This window comes from Lepidochelys kempii, chromosome 7, assembly GCF_965140265.1.
Source record: "Lepidochelys kempii isolate rLepKem1 chromosome 7, rLepKem1.hap2, whole genome shotgun sequence".
Classification (NCBI taxonomy): domain Eukaryota; kingdom Metazoa; phylum Chordata; order Testudines; family Cheloniidae; genus Lepidochelys; species Lepidochelys kempii.
In genome coordinates, this window is record NC_133262.1 from 123,930,496 (window position 1) to 123,945,891 (window position 15,396).

The 15,396-nt window shown below is 48.7% G+C and overlaps 1 protein-coding gene across 2 annotated transcripts in view; it reads right to left on the bottom strand.

Moving 5' to 3' along the window:
- FBXW4 (F-box and WD repeat domain containing 4) overlaps nucleotides 1-15,396 on the bottom strand; it is a 92,652-nt gene that overhangs the window by 14,189 nt on the left and 63,067 nt on the right. For both annotated transcript variants that reach the window (XM_073354569.1, XM_073354570.1), the window contains one exon: nucleotides 6,746-6,811. In XM_073354569.1, coding sequence (XP_073210670.1) covers nucleotides 6,746-6,811 — 66 coding nt within the window. The remainder of the gene's footprint in view (nucleotides 1-6,745; nucleotides 6,812-15,396) is intronic.

The following is a 15,396-nucleotide window of genomic DNA, read 5'->3' on the forward strand; positions in this document are numbered from 1 at the left end:
TGAATTCTGGGTCTACAGACATTTTTGAGTCCCTGTCTCCAGAGCCCTAAAAGGTGGCATCCATGCCAGGATGTTTACCATCCTACAATATCATTCCCGCCTCTTGGCAACCTCTATCCATTTTTGACTATCTAGAGGGAGACGACGTAAGTGGCTTACTCTGGTGGGAGTTTCTACCAGCGAGCTCTCTCCCTGTTTTGGATGTATCACATCAAAATTACTTCATTGGTTTGATCCCCTCTCCCCCAATCCTAAAATCCTGGAGGATCCCCGAGGGCTTGTTTAAACTCTCCAAGCTGTAAGATTTCGCTTTCTGCAGGACTTTGGTGGAATTTACCAGAAGACACAGATCTAAAACTTCCATGGTGTACCAAAACCTATCCCTCGACATTAGAACTCTCTCTATGAAGAGTTAGAAATACAGCTTATAACTCGGATCTGATTCTGCAAACCCTTATTCTCCTGAGTACCCCTACACACCCAACTGGTGCCAGTGAATTAGTGGGGCTACACCGAGTACAGTCTTGCAGGATTGGACACCAGGCTTAGAAAGACTAGATTTAAAATTGGGAACCCTCAGTAATGGTCAATTTCTCTCACTATTCCTAAAATGACTAAAGCGTCCGTCCTTAATCATAATATCCAGAAAGGTGAAGACACAAACATAAAGACGCCCCATCCCTGCTGACAGCTGCTCTGGTGGCTTTGGTCTTTATGTGAAAAGCTACAAATGTAGACAGGATTAATATGGTTTGAGACGGAAGAGACCTGTTAGTGCATCAACTCCACTCCCCTGCAAGAGCTGAGGGGGACCTGGCTCACGTTAACTGAACAGACTAAACTGGATCAGTCAACATGCCAATTAGCAGCAAATTAAGCAAGCTGCTGGTACAGCTCCTTCGGGTGGCACAACCCGCATGGCTGCTCCTGCTCTGGGACCTGATCCTGGACACACACACAGAGGTGTTTTACTGAAGCTGCCTGACCTGCAGAAACCTTCCCCCACCCTCTCAGCAGCGTGCACGGCGCACACACCTGGAACTCCCCTCTCCTCTACTCCCAGCAGCTTTTGTGAAGCCCTGCACTTTCACCTGGCTTTGTGCACGGCGCTAGCTTCCCACTGACATCAAAGGGGCTCTGCCTGGAACACCTGAAGAGGAGGCAGGGCACAGGAGGCCTGACTGGGTCAAGAAATGCAACTCTGCATCTTCCCCTCGGTGCGCCCTCTCTCTCGCTCTTTTTCATCACTTTGAAAAGGTGGCAGAGATAAATGGAGAACAAAAAAGCTGCAGCCTTCGTCCACACCACCCCTACCACTTAAGGGGGAAGGGACCTTTCCGAAAAAAAAAAAAAAAAAAAAAAAACCCACATGTGCTCATACACAATGGCTCAAAAGGCCAGGCAGCACCAGCCCACTTTGTACTGCTAACAAGGGAAACCTAATTACAGGAAGAGGGCGAAGAGGGACAGATAAAAGGGATACAAAATTTCAACATCTGTTGCCATAAAGGGATAAGAAGTGGGGAAACGCAAAGTGTCAGTTTGGTGTCAGAGACGGCGTAAAGCCGATTTCAAAGGGCTTGCGAGACGGAGGGACCCAAAAGAGAAATTAGAGGGTTCTTTAAAAAAGAAAAGAAAAGAAAAGAAAACAAGCTGCCACAAATGCTTTCAAAGGAAAGCGTTGGGATATTTAAAAAGGAAGAGAGAAGCAGCGGCTGTTTAACCTTAGGCTCAGTTAACATGCCTTCTCCTGAGTTTCAGGGCCCATGTGCCTCTGGGGGAGTAGCACGCTGCAGGTTTACAAAAGGACAGCGTGGTGCTTTGCATATTCCAAGTGTTCAGGACACAGGGACAGCCATACTGGATCAGAACAATGGTCCCTCCGGAACCCGCTGCTCCCTAGGCCGGTGCAGAGAACCCCAGAAAGGACAGATCTTGGATAACCTGCCCAAGGGGTTAGCTGATGGCGATGGCTGGAGGCAGACAGGGTTTCTGTTCTAAAAAGCTGTGGAACAGATCATGCCTCACAATCCCAGAGGGAGTAGGTGTGATTGGGCCAGTCATGACCCAGGGTCTCCTTACTTGCTGAGCAGCGATACTGAACTCAGTGCTGTTCCAGACAGACAAGCAGTCCTGGGCCACATCCCAAGGAGTTCAGAATCTACACCAAGTGTGCTGGGAGACTCCGAGGAAGGTTCCATCCCACAGCACCTTGCCCTTCAAATGGGCTGGCAGCAATAGTTTTATGAGCCATGTTAGCACCTGTCGAAAAAGCAAGTTTTCGGGCAGGGTTTAACACGAAGCGGGCACGGGAAGCTGGAGGGCTGGAACAGAGAGGGAACGCCACATGGAAACAGGCCAGAAGGGTCATACCCCATAATGGGCAGAAAAAGGTCAAGTGCCTTGCTAAAGGGAAGTCAGAGGGAATCAGTGGGACAGCTGGGGTTAGAAGTCAGGGCGACCTGGATACCAGCCCTAGCCCGCCTCCCGAGGCAGAACTTCAGAATTACCGATGCTACGGAGCACCTAGTCCTGGCGGAGGCAGGCCTGTTCCCCATACATTCTTTGCCCTCAGTTTGGCCACAAACCAGGAGGTACCGTAACAGCATTTCTCATTAGGACGGCGCTGTAGCATCCCCAGTGCACCCAGACCAGGCTGAGTGGAGCGACCCGCCAGGATTTCCATCCAAGAATTTCGTTGGGTAATTCCCATCGTCCCACATCTGTGAAGGTGAGCTTGCAGGGCACTAAGAGCCTCCCCAAACACCTTTGGGACCAGAGTGGCAACAGCGTCAAGCAATAGGGCGACTTCCAGCCACTACAGAACAAGGCGTTAAGATGCCGTGATGTCGTGTCTTTGTCCCGAAGGACAGAGTCTAAGGGACAGCAACGGCTCTTAGTCACGCCAGGTGAAAGGACCAGGTGTGTGCCTGCAGCTGGAGTGTCAGCCAGAAGCCAGTGACGGGGCATTAAAGGGTCATTCCCCTGCCTTCCACTCGGTTCTGCAAATTGCCTCTCCTGCTCTGGTCCGATGCCACCTGCTGACCCTGTTCGGAAGTAAAGATAGTTAGTGGGGAAGGAAGGAAGGGCCCCTCCTTCCCCCACAGAGATCTTCACCCCAAACTCCAGCCCACCCTGTGCAAGGCTCAGAAGGAGTTTCCAGGTGAAGACATTGTCCTAGTCCCCATCCCTCAGTGCGACACAACAGGACACCCCAGAGAACAGAAAAGGGCCAAACACCATCATGCCAAGAACAACAGCTACAAGTATCAGACAAGGATTTATCCAGTCTGGAACTAAGAAGATGAGGATTCTCCGGTTATTTAGCTTTAAATCTTTTGTAGCAAGTTCCAACTCTCAGCTGTGGAGAATTCAAGAAACCACCCACCCCAAGGGAACAGGAATTCTCAGGAGACCACCACAGCTTAGTGTTGGACAACAGGAGCATTGACACGACAACTGGGGGCTGATCCATGCTCTGAGTTCCTGGGGGTGTCACTGTGAGAGGCAGAGGCAGGTGAAGACCTGCTCTCAGATCCACCCCGGGGATCTCCCGCATGCTCCACAGACAGGGCCCACGGTCGCACTCCAGCTGGGATGGGTGAAGAGGGAAGAATCGGCCCGATGCACTAGGCCCATTGGCTAGGCTGTCCCAGCTTTTTGATATGCCTGTCAGTCAGGCTTTGGCCTTATTGAAAGATCAAACTCCTTCATGCCTGTTCGTTACCTTAATCCTATTTTCTGCACAGTTTTATTATCTGTTTGGGCTTCTCTAGGACAGGCTGTTGGATTGACTACACCCTTACCCCTGGAGCCTGTCCCTTCACTCCTGGCAGATGCTTCCATTCGAGAGCAGCCAGGAGAAGTTCATGAGCACAAGAGGCCACAGCACCAGCTAGGGTCTCAGAGCCTGTCCACGCACCTTCGGTATCTCAAAGGGCCCCCATCCCCTCAGCATCTAAGCCTCAGTCTGGAATTGAACAGCTCACCACCCGGTTCACCAAAGATCACATGCCAGGGTTAATTTCTGGACAGCATCAATTATGACAGGTCCTTTGTTTTTCTTTAAAGATATAATAAAACTGAAAACTTAAATGATCAACTACAACTATAGAATAGCAGCGTCCAGACAGTGTCTGTAAATAAAAGGGCAGAATTGCTTCTCTCTCGGCCCCCAAACCTAACCCCCAGCTCTGACAGTGCACCTCAGTCCTGACACACACCCCACCCATCTCCGCAGCCCTGGGGTCCCCACATACCCAGCTCTGCTCATGCCCCTCAATCCTAATCCACAGCCCACCTGACATTTCAGTCCTGGACGGCTGTGCCCCCACCCTCAGCTCAGCCAGCACCCCTCAATCCTGATGTGCAAGACCTTCCTCCCTGCTAGTCCAGACCCATCACGTACAGCTGTGCTGTGCTATTATGATCTTGTCATACGTGTGCTGTTCACTCCTCAGTACACAGAGACCCCCCAGGCTGTCAACCTCAAACTTCCCTTCAGTGGCGTTCGGTTGCAGGCTTGGAACCCAGCCTGTCCAGAGCCCTAAGGCCAGAGCCTTACCAGGCTGCACTACACCCCAACAACCTACGTGCAGAGACCCAGACCATTAGCCTCTGCCGCTTATTAAGACTGAAGGAAAAGACACATTTAGGTGATCACATAAAATTACTAAATCACTATTCAACCCGTTGTCATGGTGAACTACAAGCAGAAAGTGTTACGCAGAACGAGAGCTCCGCATTTCCCTGTGCTCAGCCCCGGCATCTCAACAGCAGAGAAATGTTGGCAAACTGGAAGGAATTCAGATAAATGTAACTAAACAACTCAACTGCTTGAAAGGGCACAGTAGCTGGAGAGAGACAGGGCAGAACGTGTATCTTGACCAAAAAGCAACCAGAAAGCAGGGATGATACGAGATCTACACATACGTTCAGGAGACAGTATGGACATCGCTGAGGGGGAACTGGTTCCTGTGGCACAAGCTGGTACAACAAGGACTGCTGGGACGAAACTGAGCAAAGGAAGATGTCGGCTGGATATCAAGGAACAGTTCCCACCAATGAGATCTATTTGTCTGGGAGACAATCTCCCAGAGGCAAGGGTAGAAGTCCCATTTCTTGGGGTGTTTAAATGGGACGAGGCAAAGTGCTGGAGAATAGGCAGTAGGAAACACTCAGCATGGCAGGGATGCTGGCCGCGGTGACCATTTCCATCTCTGTCAGCTATGGGCTATTCCAAACGTGGGAATTGACAAACTGGATCGTACCCCAGGTCCACCCAGGCCAGTATCCTGTCTCTGACAGTGGCCACCACCAGATGTTCCTGGGGAAGAAAACCACAGTAGCAAATGTGGAATAATCTGCCCCCCAAATCTCATCCTGCTCTCTAACAGTTAGAGGTTGACTTAAGCCCTTAAAATAGGCTTTAATACCCCTTCCTAAATGTGTTATAATGAATTATAACTGGATAGTCTTGATATTCATATAAATGTCCAATCCTTTCTTGAATCTTGTTACATTCTTGGCCTCAATTATTTCCTGTGGCAATGAGTTCCACAGGCTAATTGCATGCCTACTAAGTATTTCCTTTTATGGGTTTTGAATTTCCCACCTTTTTAATTTCATTGAATATCCCCCTTTGTTCTTGAAAAAGCTAAATAAACTACATCAACTGGTTCTCCTTTATCTGCTCAAGAAAAAAATTGCAGCCAGTCTGTTCTTTGTACTAAAACAGGACAGGATAGGCAATCCCTTTCACTGGAACGTTGGACCACATACATGCTGAATCCCTAGCACCGGGGAAGAAGGGGACTTCCAGGACCAAAGAAGTTGCATATTAGCACCTGAATTCAAGTACAGAAAAAAGAGTTTCACACCATCTCTGCTGAACTGTATTCTGTGGAACAAAATCTGAGAGTATTTCCTACTCTCTGTATGATATCCATGTCTTTCTCTTTATCTTCAGAAGCTGGAAGAATATACAGGAGTTGTATGAGAGCTAGGGGCTTCTGAAATGTTCAATTTACTAAACACCCTGCCCTCTAGGATATGGCTAGGAAAAAGGTTACTGGACATGGTTAAGTAGGCATAAGGTTTGAAGCTCACAGGCTTTGGGGGTTGGACTAGATGACCTTCTGGGGTCCCTTCCAACCCTGATATTCTATGATTCATAGGGGACAAAGGTGGAAGAAGCCCTTTTAGATCACCCAACCCATCTTTGCTGATACAGAATTATCCACAATTACCGGTTTTCTAGTGCTTTGTCCAGTCATTTTAAGAGTCCCATGTCTCAGTTCCTGACTGAGATCTTAGGATGTGGAATACTTTCCATGGGGAAGTTCTTTATATGTCCATCTTAAGTTTGTGTCATTCCCCCACTCCTTGTCTCTGACATCAGTTCCCCTCCCTCCCTTCTCCCGCACCCCGATTATCACCATGCTCCCAATCTTGGCCTCTTCTCTGCACACTCCCTCTTGGCTCCACATTTGGCATGGGGTCCTTCTTTCAAGCTGAGTTGCCTCATGTCTACCCTGAAACTCTCACCCTCACCCCTTATTCTGAGGGACTGAAAGTCACTTTTCTTGAGATCTCACCTCCACACCTTCCTTTGCCCCATGGCTGACAAATGACCAAGTTGGCAAACCGCAGAGAACAGTCAGGTTACCGGCAGCCTCAGCTGTGCATTTCTCCTCCTCCCCACAAAAAATTAAACATGTACAGTAAGGTCTGGCCGCATGCTTACCTCTCTAAGTCCCAGATTCTCAGAGGAGATGTGTGTCCACAGCAAGCTGTCCCAGTCACGAAGGAACTGTCAAAAAACAAAACAGCATCAGCCATCTCCCTTTGGAGTGTGAAGAAGAGCGGTGCTACGTGGAAAACATTTCATTCAGGGCAAGAAACAGCAGAGACACCCAGAACGTTGTGATTCGGTTTGTATTATCACAGTGCCTAGGAGCCCCAGCCGTGTGCTAGGTGCATGTACAAACACAGGAGCTTGCAATCTAAGCGTAAGACAAGAGAGAACAGATGGACTCAGAGACACTGACGGGAATACAAGGAACAAATGAGAAAACATTGGTCAGCATGACAGGTAGTGGTCTCAGCACACCAGGAGCCTAACCATTGTCACGTTTTTTAGAAGCATCATGGCCAAGGAGTGTTGGGAGGAAGGATCTGAAGGAGAAGAATGGCTGGTGCTGAGGATGTCTACCCCAGATCCCCACGAGTTGGCCAAGACACACAGCACTGCGGAGGAACCCAGGACTGGAACAGCAGAGAATGCTGCAGGTCAGGACTTAGGAACGTTGGCAGAGCTGCATGGGGACCGCGGACTGGAAGAGCTGGAGTGCTGTAAGTTATAACATACGTGGGAAAGTGCATCCTCAACAGTGCCACTCAGCACAATATTCACCGTAACTGTGTATAAACACTGCATTAACACCCCCCCTCCCCATCCCCCCGGTTATTTTCTCGTCATGCCAGGAATCAGCCAGCAAAAAGAACGTGCAGCGCTTTCGCAGCAGCTACAGGCCAGATGCCTGTTAGAAACACCCACCACTAGACCGGATTGGACTCTCCTGCCATATAACTTGGCTTCATTCACACTCTCCTACAATGTCAGTTCAAAAATCTCATGTGATGAATACAGACCCGCTGATGTACTTCTGGGCTCCAGAAGTCACTCTACAATCCCTGGTCTTGAACCAATTCGATAAGGCAGGACCCAATCCCAGACCTCTAATTGCAGAAACCCAGTCATATGTCAAGTCTCCATATTGCTCATTGTGTGCCAGCCTCCATCCTGAACCGGAAAATCATCAACTTACAACAAGACTTGCTACAAGTTATCTTTCAGAAGGTCTCATCTGTTACAAACTACCAAAATCACAATGATGGGCATAGCTCAAATGCAGGGAATGGAGTCACACCTTTAAATCCAGACTGGTATCAAGCTGAGCTTTAATGTACTCTGGGCTGGCACAGGATGCATGGCAGCTGAAAGGACAAACTGGAATAAGGAACCAGGTGTTTGTGAACAGCAAAGCTGTTTAAATAGCCAGAATAATTTTTTAAGAAATCCCTTGGATTTAATCACAGTTTCCACCTGGGAGAGGGTCTCGGGCTACTTTAACAAACTAATTAGTTCATCTTCAGCCTTCTGTGAGGTAGGCAAGCGTTATTATCCCCATGTTAGAGAAAGGGAAATGGAGGCACGGAGAAGGGAAAATGACTCGCCCAAGTCACCAAGCAAGTCTGGGGTAGAGCTGGATTGGAACCCAGGATTCTCTATCTTCTCGCTCTCTGTTTCAGCTGAAAGACCAGCCTTTCCCTGGCCATAAACTAGCACCCACCAAATATATTACCAGGAAGGGGTGGGGACCCGGCACACACTCCAGCCGTTACAGGAGGTCGGGGAACGCCTCTTTAAAGTAACTGATGGTGGCCACCATGTCACTTTAACGTAGAAAAATCAGCACTGCATTTGTTTTTCAGACGTGATCCAATATCACATGCTCTTGGACTGATACACTCAAGGCCCAGGTTCCCTGCCCCATGCCAACCCTCACCGCCAGTTTCTTACAGAATAGCCAGGATTAGAATGGAAATACTATGTTAGAATGTTAGAATGGAAATACTGAAATACTCTGTTAAGTACAGAGCGGCACAAAAGAGTCACTTCAACAACTCTGCAATTGACCGCCAATTTCGTAGGCAGCATTTTGGTCAATGAAGCCTAGAACTACAAAGCTAGGTGTTGGGTTTTGTCTTTTTTCCCCCCTTTAACGTAATCCATTAATAACTACTAAAGCCAATTACTGTGGTTAGAAACATAATAGCAGCTCGGGAACCAGTCAAGCGGGCAATTGGGTTCTTGAGATTTTTTCCTTTAAAAAAAAAAAAAAAACACAAACAAGAGAAGCCCCTTGCTTTGCAGACACAGAAGGTATGCAACAAGCCCCTTTGACCATGGCCACAGGTCTAAATTAGCATGGAGGTAAATCAATAGGAAGGGAAAGGTGGGAGGAACCGCAAGCTCTAATCCCTGCCATTCTGACCGCCAACCAGCCTGTGGTAGGGATTAGGGAGCTCTCACTGGTCCTCTTCTCCTTACTCCAAGTTGTCCCAACTCTCTAAAGCATCATCTAAAGAGAGCTGCACACTGTTGCTCCCCTGCCCGAAACCTGCAGCTTTCCCACTCTCCTGGGCCGTTCCACTCTAGTGCTCTCATACTGGATTGCAGCCAGAGGCTCCCCTACCCTTGCAGGGGCTTCCAATGTTCAGAGAGACTTCAATACCCGCCAGCCTAGAAGGACACAACCAGATTAACAACCGTTGCAGAAAAGTCTCAACTGCAAACAGCAGGGGGATGAGATTTCCCCCATGGGCGGCAGTGTGGTTGGGGGACTGTCATTGCAAAGATTAAAGAGAAGGATCGATATGGTGTCAATGGGACCAGTGGAGGAAGCAGACCCTGTAAATGACTGCTAGAGGCCAAAGAGTGAATGGAGCTCATGCAGATCTTCAGTGATGTCGGGCAAACCACTGCCCTTGCCCCGCTGAACCCGGTCTATAGATAGAGGCCTTCAAGCTTGTTAGTCCGGCTCCCTTCATCAAAACTAACTGTGCTCCAGGTGAAAGTGCAACATTGCAGCCAATGAAGTTCAATAATTTGATAAATACAAAGCAATGGATATTGGGAGGAAAAATTTAAGCTACTCAGATATCTAACAGGGTTCTAAATTAACTATCAGTTCAGGAAAGGGACCCGAGGGTCACTGAAGAGAGACAAAAATGACCAAGGGCTGGAAAAAGTCTGAAAAGATGGGGATTGTTAGATTAGAGAGGAGATATTAAGAGAAGACATGATATCCTCTCTAGAAATGCCGTGTCTAGAGAAAATACATGGGGAACTTGTGTTCTCCCTGTCACACAACATAAGAACAAGGCAAAGGGGGCATTCAATGATATTAAAAAGAGGGGAAATTCTAAACTGATCAAAGGAAATATCTTTTTCTACACAACACATAATTAGACTGTGGCATTCACTGCCCCAGGGAGCTGTTGAGGACAAGGCCTGAACAAGATTCAGTAGCGATGGACATTTATGTGAATAATCAAGAATATCCAGAGTTATATTTATAAGAATTTTGCAAGGGAGCTAAAGCCTTCATGTTTCAGGGCTTAAGCCCATCTCTACCTACAGAAAAGAGGTGAGACTTAACATGGGGGCAGATTACCCCACATCGGCTGTTGCAGGAGGCTTACATCTTCTCTTGGAGCACCTAGATCTGGCCCCTATCAAAGGCATGACACTGGACTAGATGAACCTGGGATCTGATCCAGTCTGGCAATTCCTACATTCTACTTAAACACAAACCCAGACATTCAGACGGGCTTTCCAACAGAGATGGTGCCTCTCAGGATGTTCCTCTTTCACAGGACTGTGGAAGTGTCAATGGGGAAGACTCTTCAGTCCCATCCAAAGTGCTCCCTCCAGAACTGCGAGATGAGTGATGCTGTCGGGCACTCGTGTTCACGTCGTAACCGCCTAGTAGGGCCCACGGGCCAGCTGACTGCATTTCCATTTCTGCAAATGCCATTTCTGGATGGGAGAGTTGGGGACTTCACTTGGCATTTGTTCCCAATTATTTCACAAGCTGCACACCCCACCTGCTTTCCAATGGCTAAAGCAAGGAGCTTCTTTAGACTTATGAAGATTTTTGTATTTAACACGGAACACTCTGGATGGAAAGAAAATTCAGGTCCCCTCAAAAGCCCAGTCCATCTCCAGCTACAAACCCTACCTACCACAGAGTTCGCATTTCATGGGAGATCACCCACTCCACAAAAGGGAGAGTATTCTGATGCTACCTCTGGAGGAGATGCAAAACATCTCACGGATTTGTGGTCATTAAAGATCCAATAGCATTTTTGGCAATAGTTGGAGTATCTTGGCTAAATTCCAGTGGGGGCAAATCCATTCTGCCTCTTTAAACTCCCCCTGCAGTTTCAAATAATCACAGTCTCTCTGTCTTTACTTCCTCTCCTAACCTGCTGTGTTGACTGGCCAGAGATGGCTACATTTCAAAGGTAGGGGAAGCGATTCCAGCACAGACAGTTTGCAAAGCTCTTGGGATCAGTCATGGATACAAAGGCGGAAGACCCCTTTGCTGATCCATACCTTCTCCCCTGGCAAAGTAAAGGCTTGCAGGATCAACTCCAGTTGAGCTGGATACGCAGGCTACATGAAGACCTTCAACAGCCTCAGGTGAAAACCCCCTTTTTAGCATCCAACCTGACAGCATATTGATCCTTCTTTTCTAACACTCCATCGTGCCCCGGGCTTATGCCCTTCCCCTGTACTGTACACAGATTGCTTCCCCAGCCCCAATCTACTCTGGAGGTATCTGGATTCCAGAATCCAGTTGACGCGTGCAAGCTCCTTTTCTTTTCTTCTCCCCCTCCCTCTGGAATTGGACCTCGTTGTTCCATTTTGGAGAGGATTGTATACGGAGAACCATCAAACCGGGAAACAAAGGAGTTATTGCTCCCCAGAGCCCGGCAGCTGGGAACGGGGAGGGTCAGGCAGGGAGATGTAGGCAGATTGCGACACGGAGACAGGGGGCGGGGATGGGACAAACGAAAGGTGAATAAGAGGCATATGGGGAGGAAGAGAGTCCAGAGAGAAGGGGAGTGAGAGTCTCAGAGAAGAGGAGAGAACGCGGGAGAGGCTCTCGGTGTTGCAATGCTAACCGCACAGGTCTGCGGGTTGTAGCCTTTGGATCAGCACTGCCACGCTTTGGCAAGGGAGGCCACCGGAGCTGTCAAATCCTTCACCAATGTGCCCATCAATTGTATTCAGCTCTCCCCGACCGGCACTGGCATTTTAATTACTGTTGGGTAAACTAATTTGTACAAATGAAGGCAACTTTGCCTAATAGAATATGCAAGCTCTCTGACCTCTGACAGGCAATGACACAAGATACAAAGGAGGCAGAGGAAGGCTTTTTATCAGAGCCTTATTACTCTCTATTACTCCAATTAGTCAAGCTCCAGTGCTCCTAATTGGGGGAAAAAATTGCAATTAAATCAATTTTTGATGGGCTGAAAGTGGGTTACCGAACCGCCCTGCCTGTGAAACACTGATATTATAGCACCAAAGGTCAAAGTCTTTGTCGGCACCTGTGGGGCCCCTGCCTTCCCACCCCCTTCCCCCAAACCACTCGACGCTCCCCCCTCCGCACAGCCTGCTAAGCCTTAGCGAATCATTAGAACATGTCATGTCTGATCGCTGCTGCTGCCACTAGCCGACTAACCTAATCAGTTGACATCATTATGGAAGGCAACTCCTAAAGCATGAATATAGTGCTAAGGTCACACAAACTCAGTGCAGCCCCTGCTGAAGAGCTGGGGAGGGCGAAGAAGGGGGGGGAGGTTGGGAGAAGCAGCTGCAACAGTAACAACATTGTGAAAGATGGGAGGCGAGGAAAGAGGAGGGGGGGAAATCTGCATAGGAGATTCCAGCACCTTGAAGCATGAGGCTTTTCCAACAGGACGGACGCACACAAAAGGGAGACATGCAGACTGGCCCGGGAGAGAGGAGGCTGCTTTCTCTCAATGTCACTCACCGACACAGCAGCCTTTAATTTTATTGATTAACTCTGGCTTTCCCGCTCCATGTGGAAGGGCGTGCAGCAGGAGTCCGACAGCGGCGACTGTGTCAGATGGACACCATGGCGGGGGCTCTCGATTTCTCACCCAACAGTAAGCATTGCACTGGTTGTAGGCCGCAGCACCCATTTAGAAATCTACAGCTGAATTCAATCCGGACATTTGCATGTCCAGACTGGACTGTTATTAAAAGGTCATCCCCGTGCGCCGCGCAGCACTGGTGTGTTACTGTAGGGTGGGTCTCGAGTGCTGAGCTGCAAGTGCTAAGTGCTTAGCACTCGTGCGTTCTCGATGCAGATCTCATTGCAGGCTTGCAGCTTAGCCCTCGTGATCCACCCTACAGTAACACTGGTGCATCGCGTGTGTTACGGCAGGGTTGATTTTGAAGGCAGGGTTCTGCACGCTAGTGTCATGTGGTCGGACTACTCAGGAGAGCTGGGCTGCACATCGTGCATTACTGTAGAGTTGCTGGTCGCCTGACACCAATTTATTTAACCTGCAGTGATATACAAGAGGTCAGACTACATGATCTGGTGGTCCCTTCTGGTCCTAAACGCTGTGACTCAGTGGCTCTTGCAGAACACAGCTTCCCATCTTCTCCCCGGTTTAGGGCACACTTTGCATAATCCAGCACATGCTCTAGTCCCTCCAGTGGCTCCCAGTCCCCTTCCACTGTCAGTTTAAGGCCTTGGTCTAATCTTCTAAGCCAATGATACATCAGGTCTCAGCTACAGTGCAGACTGCATCCCTAGCGATGAACTGCAGGTCTTAGGACACTTGTGGTCCTCTAGGACAATGCAGATCATAAAACCCCAAATGAAGGGTGTAAGAATAGACGACAAGCCAAGCCAAGCCAAGCATCCAGCTGTGGAGAGCTTCCATAGGACACTGCACAAGTCCAGGGCCCAACCACTGTAAAGTCTTCCACTTTGATGACGCTTTTCCTCCATGACCAGGGCAACATTCACAACCAACACTCCCCAACTTCTCCAAAGCCCAACCTACTCCAACCAGAGCTTTCTAAAGTCGCCAGAGAGTCCTAAAAGGGCACTAGAGCAGCGGTTCTCAAACTGTGGGTCATGACTCCATTTTGATGAGGTCACCAGGGCAGAAAGCCCCAGCCCGGCTGAAAGGCCCAAGCCCAGAGGCCCCTGAGCAGGGCTGAAGGCCTGAGCCCCAAGCCCAGCAGGGCTGAAGGTAGAGCATCACAATTTTTTCGGGGGGGGGGGGGGGGGGGTCACGATTTTTTTTTTTAATCCAAATGGGGTCACCAACACAAAAAGTTTGAAAAACACAACATTTGCTATTGCCAGTCTAACCAACACAGAAGGCGCCCAAAATGACAATAGAGAATATGTACTAGATACAAACTGTTCAGAGAAAAGAGACAAGCATGTGCTTTGGGAAGAAAAAACACAGTTTTCAGAAAAATAAACTGAAAGACTAAATTAAAGTCAATCCTGAGCCCTTCTGATGGCCATCAAGCCCACAAATCTCTCTCTATAGCACTGCTAACATGCCCATCACCTTACGCTCTGGGTCTCAAAGTCTACAAAGTCCCCTTAATCAGTAAGGAACTAACTGAAATATATTCAACAGAGAAATAAAGGCAAAATTTAATGAAATCCTCTAGCATAGAGAATGGCCAAGTTACTAAGCCAAAGGTGACGGCATTGAGACAAGTGGGTACTTCCCTTATCATTCACTATGAAAGGAAAAAGAAAAGGAGGACTTGTGGCACCTTAGAGACTAACCAGTTTATTTGAGCATGAGCTTTCGTGAGCTACAGCTACAAGTCCTCCTTTTCTTTTTGCGAATACAGACTAACACGGCTGTTACTCTGAAACCTATGAAAGGAAATGTATCCTTCAGGCTCTCCTCTGGTGCCCGCTCAAGTCAATGAGTGTTTTTTTCCCATTAAATACAGAAGCAGGACAGCAGGTGAACAGGCCCTGAGCAGTCCTCCTGCTTCCAACAAGATGACCTCACGGGAAGCGTGGAAAGGTGCAGCAGCAAATGAAAAGAACATGTTCATCCTTTGGCCTTGATTCTCCGCACCCGCTGTGCTATGCTCAGACACAGCGAGTTTCCCTGCACAGGAGGGAGCCTCCACCAGCCATCTCTGGCCATGTTAAGGCCACTTTGTGCGGCGTAACTAGCCCAGGTGGTCTTAGTGGACCAGAGAATCATTAGCATTGGGAACTCTCACGAAGGTCCAACAATGGGAAGCTGTACTGAAAGCTTGGCAGCAGTTAGTGGGCCCAGTTACCCCTCTATGGAAGGAAATGGAACAGAAGCTTGTTTAGGACAAGAAAAACAGGAATGAAAATGCTGGATGAGTTAACGGCACATGACAGAACTGGCCAGAACTTGGAATAGGACAGCACCTGCCTGCCTGCACAACTTCCCTCACTGCTCTGCCAATGCACCTCCGGTTTCAACAACAGCAGCCCCTGCTTCACAGAGTTGGGTTCCCCACAATGTGCGACCAGCGCACCTCAGTCGGGGTCCACATCACTCACTCATTCCAGTGCTGGGGCCCCAAGCTCAGCTCCACCCACCCACCTCAAACTCAGCCTGCTAGCCCCCCCTTGGTATTCCAGTACTGGGCCTCCAGGACAGCCCAATTCTCTTCTTTCGTTTTAATTTCTTTGGCAACATACTTCTACGTTATTTATCACCAAAGGGTGGTGGCAGCTCAAGATGAACGGCCCGACTGGT